The sequence below is a fragment of the Rhinolophus hipposideros genome, assembly GCF_964194185.1.
Source record: "Rhinolophus hipposideros genome assembly, chromosome: 4".
NCBI lineage: Eukaryota > Metazoa > Chordata > Mammalia > Chiroptera > Rhinolophidae > Rhinolophus > Rhinolophus hipposideros.
The window spans coordinates 34,765,061-34,776,210 of NC_138050.1; the positions used below are offsets into that span (position 1 = coordinate 34,765,061).

Here is an 11,150-nt window from a genome sequence, read left to right on the forward strand (position 1 = left end):
ATCTATCATTTTGCAAAAGATAGTATTTCTACAGTCATCACAAACAGTGCTGGAATCTCGGGGGACCCATGAACTCATCACTTCCTAGAGAAAAAAAGGCTAAGAGATGTGATAGAACCATCAAAATACATGAAATCAGCAGTATAAATTATAAAATATAAGTCATGGTTCCATTTTTCTGAGAAGAAAAACCGCAAGTTTTCTGTCCAGATGAAACATAAAAACAAACGAAATAAAAAAAAATCCGTGAGGATCTTCTCGTCGAGAACTCATCCATAGTAATCTCTGGAATACATTTGTATTTCTTTTTTGTTTTTTTTTTGTTTTTTGGTCTTCCTGTCACTTCTTTCTACCATGGAAGCTGAAGAGACTGAATACTTGGTCTTGTTGAACCCTGTTGCCTGGGAGGTGGGCACAACCCCAGCTCAGGTAGCTCATGCACCTGCACCTGGAACCATCTTTACAAAGCCATAGGGAGCAGTGGCGGCTTCACAGCTTGGTGATGGCTGGTCACCAGGGCAGCAGCTCCTTCAAATGACTATTTCTTTGGTATAATGTCAGTTTCGCTTCGTCCACCTTCTCTTGGCTTCTGCCCATTTTCTAAGCTAGGTTCTCCAGTCTTCCTGTGGATACAATGAGTTGTATCAGGAAGTTCTTTGCACCCTGCTCAGTTTCACCCACCAAGTCACAGGACCTGAGCAGGGAACAGAGTAAAAGTTGCCCCAGCATCAGGTAAAAAGTGAGGGAGTGGAAACAGCCACCCAGTTCGTAGCAAGGACAATAACTGCCGGTCATAACCTTACTCTGCGCTATTTACATGGGGTAAGATTTACAATATGATTAGAAATTCATGACTACTGCAGTGCTCATCATCAGCTCTTTGAACCTGCTTTATTGATTATTTGTTTACGTTGGTCCAGCAACCAATTCACAGGCTCCTAGGAGTGGGGTGTTTTGTTTTCCATTTCTGCTTTCCTCCTACTCGGCCGTGGGAGTGGCATTCTGACAGGTAACAACCTCTGTCCTCATGCCCCACCTGGACAGGAGGCTTCAGGGTTTGTTATTTTAACCTAGAGGCAATTTTTTCTTGGCCATTAGGGAAAGATCTCCATTCAGTTCTCCTCTAAATTATCTCTGTGGGTGAAAGTATGTGGCATATAACAAGGGTCCAAAAAATGCTTTTAAATGAACCCTACTCAAGTCTTTGTGAAGCTAACCTCTCTAACCTTGCGGCAACGTACCTTCTCTAGAGACAATTTGTTATCTTGATTTAAGAAACCATCACTTCATCTTCCGTTGAATTATGGAAATACTTGAGCAAGTATTTCATTTAATGGCATGAATGACATCTCAGTAAGCATTTGAAAACAAACTTTTTTACAACAAGCCTTAGTTTAAATCGAGTTTTGACTGCTGGATCCTATTTTCTCATCTATTTACATTATACAATTGAATGTTTTCATATTAAAAATGGATTGAATAATACTTACTAAAAAACCAAAGAGATTAATTCATTCAACATGTACTGAGCACCTCTACCTACTAAGTACCATAATTGTTTTATATGTTATCTCTAATAGGATGTAACAGCAAACAGTAATGTTGCATTATCCAATGCGTCAAACGAAAAATAATTTTCTGACACCCTAAATTGGACCAAGAAAGCCTTACGCAGTCTTTTACTTTCCCATGGACCATTTATATTAAAGTCAAATGGCAGAATAGATCAAGATTTTGGAACATATCATAGTTTACACATTTGAATTTTCAATTTGAAGATATGTTCACATTTAAAACTAATTTAATATAGATAGCAATTTGTATTCCTAATATCATCTGCCTGTTTTTTCTTTAAGAAGCTTTAATGTCCTGCATCAGTTTTCAAATGATAGTTTACCAATACTAAGAGCACAGTGCTTTCTCTGTTTCAAATTCATTTTGTGATGGAAGGCAACTGAGAGCGCCATTCAGTCTCCATCCTTGAGCTTGGATGGCCTTGAATCAATGGTAGATCAGATCATAGCTTAACAGTATCCAAGTATGAGGTTTCATATATTTTATCCTTAAGGATGTCTGTTTGTTTAAAAGAAGGAAAACATGATTGTGTATCTCCCAAATCGATCCCCAAGTACGTAGACTAGTTCTTTTAATTCTTGAACATCATCAATAATCACTGTGGAATATAGGATGCTGCAATCATTTCTGAAAGATGTTTATTAATAAAGACTGCAAAACTGTGAGTAAAACCACAATATTCTAACGGGCTACCTTCTAACACACCCCAGGGTCAGCAATCTATTGCTCAAGGGCCAAGTCTGTCCTGACAATTATTTTTGTAAGTAAAGTTTTATTTGAACACAACCCACACACATTTGTTAAAGTATGCCTAAGGCTGCTTTTCTTACTTAATAGCAGAGTTAAGTAGTCACGTACCCCTTAATGAAGGGGATACATTCTGAGAAATGCACTGTTAGGTGACTTTGTCATTGTGCAAACATCATAAGAGAGTACCTACACAAACCTAGATGCTGTAGCCTACACACACCTAGGCTATATGGTCTAGACTACTGCTCCTAGGCTACAAGCCTGTATAGCAGATTACTGTGCAAAACGCATGAGGTTATATCAAGCAGAAGAGAAAATATGCATGGTTAAGAAAGGATATGTGGAGGTTTCTTGCACTACTCTTGAAACTTTTCGGTAAATTTGAAACTATAACAAAGTACAAAGGTATAAAAATAGTTAAAACAAGTTTTAGTGGTAGCATTTAGAAGGGAAAAAGTCAGTTACCTTCTTCAACACGCAAAGTTAATGCATTAACTGCCATAATGGATTTGTAAAACATATAAACAGGTCCAGTACGTTCATTGACCCAAGCATGCCTGAGGCTGCGGGCTACCTTTACGCCCTCTGATTCTACAGCCTAAAGTACCAGCTTACACATTTCACCCTTTGAATGTCTTACTTTATGGAAAACAAGCTAAATAATAATTAAAGGAATCAAAAGATAGATAAAACACAAATGAAGCTGGGGTTGAGAGAGCAGTAGTAGGGAGAGGGAAGGAAGGAGGTGAGGAAATAATATGAATAAAACATCCTGGTTAATCAACATACCAAGCAAATGTGTTCTGAATGACAAACGTTAGCAATCCTATTTTAGCTTTTCTTTGGTAGAATAGAAAGGAAACCTACCTCAAATATTTTCTCTTTCTCTCTCTCTCCATATATATATATATACATATACATATATATATGTATATATATACATATATATATATCCCACATAGTTTTTATATACACATATTCCAAGAAGAGAGATGAATTTATTTTTATAAAATACAAATACTAAGCAAACATTATGCTAACTGAAAAAGTGCCTAGAGAGCCACACACATCCACTTTGTTAAATATAGAAACTAACTGTAATGAGAATCATTATCTCCAGTTTCCAAGGATACCAGGATAAGCACTACTCCTAAATTGCAGTTCATTCAGCGAAGGGTACAGAATAATTTATATTCAGGGTCATCCCCAACTGACAGCAGATGTAGAAGGAGGACCAGGGTAAATCACCCTGATTGTTGTACTCTCTGTTCGTTACCTAGATCAGTTCCCCCGCTCCCGACCCCCACTCTCCAGTCTCAACCCTAGTTGATGTTTTATAGGTGAAGTATGGAAAATCTGATCATAAACAGCAACTTCCAGACAAAAAGCATCTACAAAGGGCAGGGCAGTCTGAGATGTGATTCATCTTGGGGGTTGGGGGTGGGTGGGTAGGGAAGGCTGGCATTCCCATTTGCTTTGTTTGTGAAAAGGAGAAGAGGCTGGTTTTGTGTGTCTGTCACACTTGTCGCCATCCTCCCCAGTGCCTATAAAGGAATTATACAGTTATCTACTGCCTTTCCAACCAAGGCTTTTAGGGCTTACTATTTTTAAACTGCCATAGTCTCTAGAATCAAATTCATTGTCAACTCGTTCTGTCTTCTAGACTCTTGGATATAGACCTTGCATACAATTACTTACTGTTTGTTTCTATAGCAATAAAAATATAAAAACTACTTTCTGACAACCTCAGAGACACTGCTCTGAATCATTTATTGGTTTATTCAAGACCATGTATTGATTGCTTGCAACGTGACAGGCATTGTAATAGACTAGGTAGGCAGTGATGAAAAGTGATACAAGACTTCACTTTCGATCAGTAGGTAAGGTATCAGTAACAGGCAATGTCACTTAGGCAGTTTGAAAAGAGGCATTCTTACTCTTAGTCAATTTTTCACTCACTAAAACAGTAATGTGGATTTCGTAAATAGTTTAGATTTATCAAACTTACAGAAAGTATATATAAAAATATGAGCCAGATATAGCAGCAATTTTCCAGTTGGCTCCTCCCCCATCACCTGTCTATTCAATCCAGTAAGACCTCCCATGTAGAACCTTAGCCAGGGGCAGGGGTAACTGTAAGGGAAGAAAAGCTCTCCCTGCTTTCACATGCTTCCTCCTCATAGGCGAGAGACAGTGTATCAGGCTAAGCTTCTTAGTTTAATGTGATAGATAGCATAGGCCGGGGAATAAGATGCCTGTTTTGATAATCCAGGCCTGCTGGTACTCCCCTCTTTTGTACCAGTTACATTAATTGAAACTGTTCACTGCTTTTAGGAAGGAATGAAATACCACAAATGTTTCTAATTGTTATGTTACACATACAGTATACTTCAGTAAGGAAAACTAGTTTAATATTAACAGTTAATACAAAAATTGTTTCAGAAAACTTTCTTCCTATACATTTTAGATGACTGTAATTATCACAGATTTAGATGCACTGTCTTGATTTCAGTGCAGACCAATCCTGCTTAAAACAAAGATTCACTGTTGTTTTTTTTATTGTACTGAAATATTGTTTCTAAATTCAGTAAAGGATAATGTCAGCTTTAAAAACTACATGAAATGGGAAGTTACTCTCAATTCTGTTAAAAGTTATGCCAGTAATTATTTTGATGTATTATTCTGACACCTACTATTTCTCCCAAGGGGCAACTTTTTGAGGTGAGATGGCTTTACACAAGATTCTGTGCCTGAATCTTGAAACTTTGAAAAGACTTAAGTTGAGAAGGTTCAACAAAACAGGCCAATAATATTTAACCTTTCCCCTGTCCCACCTAAGACTAGCTACTTAATGCTCCATAGGGCAAAAACATAGACATTGCCTTAGTGGGAACACCAAAGACAACAGTATTCACAAGTCACTGGCAGGTACCTTTTCTGATAACACAGATCAGCTTCCACAAAACCACTGAAGGTAGAAACAAACCTGCTTACATTAAGGAAAACAATTGTATTCCCGAATTGTGCATAATCAAGTTTTTTTTTTTTTTCAATTTTCAGCATTGACAGTACCTTACCCAACAATATCAGGAGCTTACCCAACAATATCTGGATCTAAATTTGGACTCGAGCCATTTGGCTTTCTGGATGAAAAAATCCTCAGATGGCCACCTTTTCTTTTTCTTCGTCTGCTATTTTTCTAAAATCTAAACTGTGCAATATGTCTTCCAAAATACTTTCGAGTAGCTCACCCCCCTCCTCACCTCCTTTTAACTGGAAAGTGTCCAACTGGCAATCCTTAAATCATAAAGGCAGCAAAAACTGCCCTTGAGTGCTGTCGCAAATTTTTAAAAAGTGCAGTAAGGACAACCAGAGAGGGACAGGTCTGACCTCGGAGGCCGAGGACACCATCCCCCGCGCGGGTCTGGCTGCTCGGATCCTGGGCCCAGCTTGGGAGCCTCGGCCGCGGCGGACGCTGCTCGCGGCGGGGACCACAGTGCTCCCGGGGACCGTCCTGCCCAGGTAGGGGGTGTGGCTGCGGTGGCAGCGGTTAGCGGAAGGCGGAGGGGGCGTCTGGGCTGCGTGTGCGTGGGGGTGGAGGTGACACCGTAACCCGAGAGTTGTGAGGGGCAGGCGAGGGGAGCGCGAGTGGAAGGAGGCTGCCCCAGGGCTTCCGGCCGCGGTGCCAGCGGAGATGCGGCTGGTTGGCAGCGCCCGGGCGCAAGGGGGCCCCTGGGGTGGGAAGTGGCGGCGCGGCTGCGGGCGCCCGGGTCCCCGCGTGAGGGGCTGTCGGGGGGGGTGCGCAGGGGGCGGGGGGCTGCTGGCAGGTGGGCGCCCGCGCTCCCGGGGCACACTCACCGACGCACAGCTGGATGGCGTAGGCGTAGTAGGACCACCCGAGCAGCAGGCTGATGAACACCACCGGGATCCAGTACAGCGCCCGTCGGCACCGCCGCCTGACGCTGCCCGGGCCCGAGGGCGCCATCTTCCAGCCGCATCCACCTGCCCAGCTGCGCCGCCGCCGCCGCCCGCGGGACTGGCTCCGGGCTGGGCTGGCCGCGCCCGGCGTCCCCGGCGGGACAGGCCCGGGGGCGGCGGCCGGCTGCGCTGCGGCCACTGCCGCCGCCGTGGCGCTAAGTCCCCATCCCGCAGCCCCGAGGCAGCGCCGCGGACTCCCGACTCCTCAGCCCCGCGGAGGCTGTGGCTGCCAGAGAGGGACGGGGGGGAGGAGGGCGAGGAGGACGGCGAGGAGGCGGCGGGAGCCGGCGCCCCGCCCCCCGCCCCCCCCCGCCCCCCGCCGGCGCGGCCGCTGAGCCCTCGGCCGGCTCCCCGGGCTCTCAGGGCGGTCTGGTTCCCGACCGCGCGCCCCCGGCCGCCGGGCAGCTCAGGGGCCCCCGCGTGGGAGTGCAGGCGCCCACCTTGACCCTTCGCCCTCCGGTTGGGCCCTGGATTCGGGGTGAACCGGAGGAGGCGGTGTCGCGGGGCAGGTCCGCGGGGCAGGTCCGCGGGGCAGGTCCGCGGCGCCGCTCGGGAGCGGGTTGGGGGCGAGGGCGACCCCTCCGCGGCGCCCGCAGCTCAGGGAGCCTGAGCGGCCACACTTGGAGCAGAGAGGTCCTCGGGGAAGAGGTGTTGACAGAGGAGACCCCGGAGATTGCCGTAAGCGGACGGGACTCCTCACCTGCCCGGGACCCCTCACCTGCCCGAGGCCCCTCACCTGCCCGGGACCCCTCACCTGCCCGGGACCCCTCACCTGCCCGGGACCCCTCACCTGCCCGAGGCCTCTCACCTGCCCGGGACCCCTCACCTGCCAGAGGCCCCTCACCTGCCCGAGGCCCCTCACCTGCCCGGGACCCCTCACCTGCCCGAGGCCCCTCACCTGCCCGGGACCCCTCACCTGCCCGGGACCCCTCACCTGCCCGGGACCCCTCACCTGCCCGAGGCCCCTCACCTGCCCGGGACCCCTCACCTGCCCGGGACCCCTCACCTGTCCGGGACCCCTCACCTGCCCGGGACCCCTCACCTGCCCGAGGCCCCTCACCTGCCCGAGGCCAGTAGGGAGCAAGTCGCCCACGCGGGTAAATGCGCCACCGGAAAAATTTAGGCGCCGATTTTCCTGCCTCCTGCTTGGAAAATTCTCGCTTCCACTTGTGGCTCCCACTCAGGCGGAGGGCGGCGGGCGCCAGGCTGCTTTTCCGCCCTGCTGAACTGTGGGGTTTGGGCGGGGAAACTGCTTCCCTTCCCGGCCTTTGGGGGGAAGCTGGGATGCTCCCCTAAGGGGAACGCGGAGCGATGTTCTGGCGTGGGAGCGGGGAAGACGCACGTTTGGTTGTGAACCCAGAGACCATCGGAGTTAGAAACACAAATTCTCTGCTCTGAGAATTTGGACGGTGTTTCCTAACTGTAAGAGTCACCATTCCCATCGCGCCCTCCAAAGAGTGGGGGTCCCCTCCGTGTCTATGCCTAGCCCCCTTTGCGTGAGTGTTTTCTTGCGTGGTGGCAGTGCTAAACTGAGTCCAGAGCTGGATCGGAAGTGGGTGCTGAAAATCCTGAAAGGGATCGTGAAGGTAATTAGACCAAAGGCCGGGTTTTATGATGGATGAAATGGGAAAAACACAAACGCTTCTGAGATTCCCCTCCCCCCATCTGGTTATGAACACGCCTGATTCTGCACGGAAACACCTCAGTAAAGGTAGTGTATCTGAATTATATACATAATTACTATGTATTCTATGATGGGCACGATTTTACTTAACATTAATGGATATGTATATGTTTACACCACACAGCCACCATTGAATGAGAATATTCATGAGAAGAATGAAAAGATAAAGTAGAAGTTCAAAAAAGCACTGATTTGCATAAACTTAGTCAAATCTAAGCTCTTATGTATTCGCGATTATTTTTCTGTGGCTGGATTAAACAGCAAGGCAATCTTCTCTCCTAAATAGTTACTGTGTCACACACACACATCCCAAATCTCCACTTACATTTAAAAATGCATAGAAAATACCAGTCAAGTTTCTGTGGACTTTAAATAATTGAAATGAGGAAAGTTCTGCCCCATTGAATCACTTTATTTTGGTAGTACATTTTGTCCTCTATTGGATACACTGGAGGGTAGATTAGTATAAACAGATAACGTCCATGGAAATCTTAATTTTTCCCATGGATGTCAACCTTTTGCTCCCAATCAGTAGAGACTAAAACAAGAAATAAAAGACTGAAAGTCTTTTTACCAAGACTTTCTACCAAGACTGAAATACCCTCACAGAGATGAGTAAATATGTAATTGAAGGACACTCAAGACACTAAGGAATGAAAAGTAAGGGATCCAATTTCCCTCAGTGAAAGAAAGTGCAAATTGTGCTTCTTTAGATAGTAGATGGTACAATGCCCTCTGCTGCTTTTCTTCTAGCAGTCTTGCAGAGTCTTGAGGTGAGAAATGCAGTAGAATTCTACATAGTTTTCACATCTTTTATCCTTTTGGAAGAATATGTAGGTATACCATCTTTGCAGGAGGCTACATTTTTATTGTTTATCTAAAATGTTATTTAATTGCTCACATTTATAATAAATCTTTGTGAAATAATTGCAACCTATTCTTGACCATTTTAAGAGTAATACTGTTACTGAGTTCTCCAAGGGTATCGTTCTTATCTTTACAAAAAAGTCAAGCTCAGGAAGAGGCCTCTCCCTCAAAAGCCACGCAATGATAAGGTTTATCTCTGCGGTCACTAATTAGACAGGCATAAGCACATGTATGCACATATGTGAGCTCTTTGGTAAGTAGCCAATCTCTAGAGATTAGGCTTTGATGAGAGTGGAAAGATAGCTTTAATTTTTAGAAATAGAGAGCCCTTGATTGCCCCCACCCCCCATCATTTAGGGCTGTATCAACAGGGAAACAATTTGAAGGTCATAGGCAATTAAGAAAAAACTTCACTAGAGACTTACCGTGTTTCCCCGAAAATAAGACCTAGCCGGACCATCAGCTCTAATGCGTCTTTTGGAGCAAAAATTAATGTAAGACCCCGTCTTATATAATACAATATAAGACCGGGTATAATATAATATAACATAACATAATATAATACTGGGTCTTATATTAATTTTTGCTCCAAAAGACACATTAGAGCTGATGGTACGGCTAGGTATTATTTTTATTTATTTATTTGTTTATTTTTAAAAATTTATTGGGGTGACAATTGTTAATGAAATTACATAATTTCAGGTGTACAATTCTGTATTACATCATCCATAAATCCCATTGTGTGTTCACCACCCACAGTCAGTTCTCCTTCTATCACCATATATTTGATCCCCCTTACCCTCCTCTCCAACCCCCCAACCCCCTTACCCTCTGGTAATCACTAAACTATTGTCTGTGTCTATGAGTTTTTGTTTCTCATTTGTTTGTCTTGTTCTTTTGTTGTTTTTGGTTTATATACCACATATCAGTGAAATCATAGGGTTCTCTGCTTTTTCTGTCTGACTTATTTCGCTTAGCATTGTACTCTCAAGATCCATCCACGTTGTCACAAATGTACCTATATCATCTTTCCTTAACGCCGAATAGTATTCCATTGTGTATATATACCACAACTTCTTTATCCATTCATCTGTCGAAGGACATTTTGGTTGTTTCCATGTCTTGGCCACCGTAAACAAAGCTGCAATGAACATTGGAGCACACGTGTCTTTATGTATAAATGATTTCAAATTTTTTTGGGTAGATACCCAGGAGAGGGATTGCTGGGTCATAAGGCTAGGTCTTATTTTCGGAGAAACATGGTATGCTTTAGAGAGAAGTACAGATGATTCAACTCATCAATTTTAGATATTCAATAATTACAACAAATTGTGAATTTCATGCAATAATTTTGATAAAACTGCTACAGTCATTTATGAAAAAGAGAGTCAGCCACAGCAAAGGAGGGAGAGAGCAACATTAAGGAGAAAAAGAGGAAGGGGATGGCCAGGCAGGGGGGAGAGCCAGGGGAGCATCCTAGAAGAGGAGAAAGACCCCATTATCTGACCCATCCAACCCCTAAAAACCATAATTCCATCCTTGCCAGGCCTCCGCTTGGATGCTCTACCTACTCAATTTATCAAATTAATTTCAAAACCCCTGTTATCGGATCCCACTCCCATGAAGGAAACTCAATCTCTCAATCTTGTTCTTCTACCTCTAGCCAAAATCAATTATGAACCAGTACCCCAGATTCTTCAGTCCCCAAACTTCAAGTCTATCTTGCCATCATGGTTAATATTGCAAATTTCCCTTCTACTTCCATAACCAGATTAAAATTTTCACTTACTCCCTTCCATTGTACGAATCAAGAAGAGCACACCTACCAGGCCCACTGACCCACCTTGTCACTAGGGAGCAGGGATCTCTCTTCCTGCTGCCTATACCAACCTTATTCTCATCTTTTCAGTCAAACCACCTACCAGAAACCTTATTAGGTCACTTGCCTGATATTTATTCCTTCCTTTTGAAAGTTTTGTCAGAGGGAAACATTGTATCTTTGAATATAATGCCAATTTTATTATCTCAGATAGGTGATAAATTGTGTTGATTTTGCTATCAGTGTATGGTACTTGACAAATACTATCTTCTAAATTTTATAAAGACTGAAAGGAATGAAGCTGAGGTCTAGGTCTGCTCTTTTACTTACAAATCTCTCATCCTTATCAGAGTGGGCTGTGAAAATAGTGATGGATCCTCTTTCATTGTTTACTTAAACTAAGCTTACTACTCTTTTTTTTGTTGGGGGGCAGAATCCCTTTGAAAATCAGTCCATATTAATGACTCCAGTGTTAAT

The 11,150-nt window shown here is 44.4% G+C and overlaps 1 protein-coding gene across 1 annotated transcript in view; it reads right to left on the reverse strand.

Annotated features, from left to right (window-relative positions):
• The window catches only part of LOC308496875 (palmitoyltransferase ZDHHC2-like), a gene marked incomplete at its 3' end in the record, with an annotated part of 48,716 nt that extends 42,269 nt beyond the window's left edge, over positions 1-6,447 (reverse strand). Inside the window, exon 1 of the mRNA XM_081046663.1 lies at positions 6,184-6,447. Within this exon, the coding sequence (XP_080902789.1) occupies positions 6,184-6,310 (127 nt within the window). The 5' untranslated portion in view covers positions 6,311-6,447. The remainder of the gene's footprint in view (positions 1-6,183) is intronic.
• Positions 6,448-11,150: the final 4,703 nt, after the last annotated feature.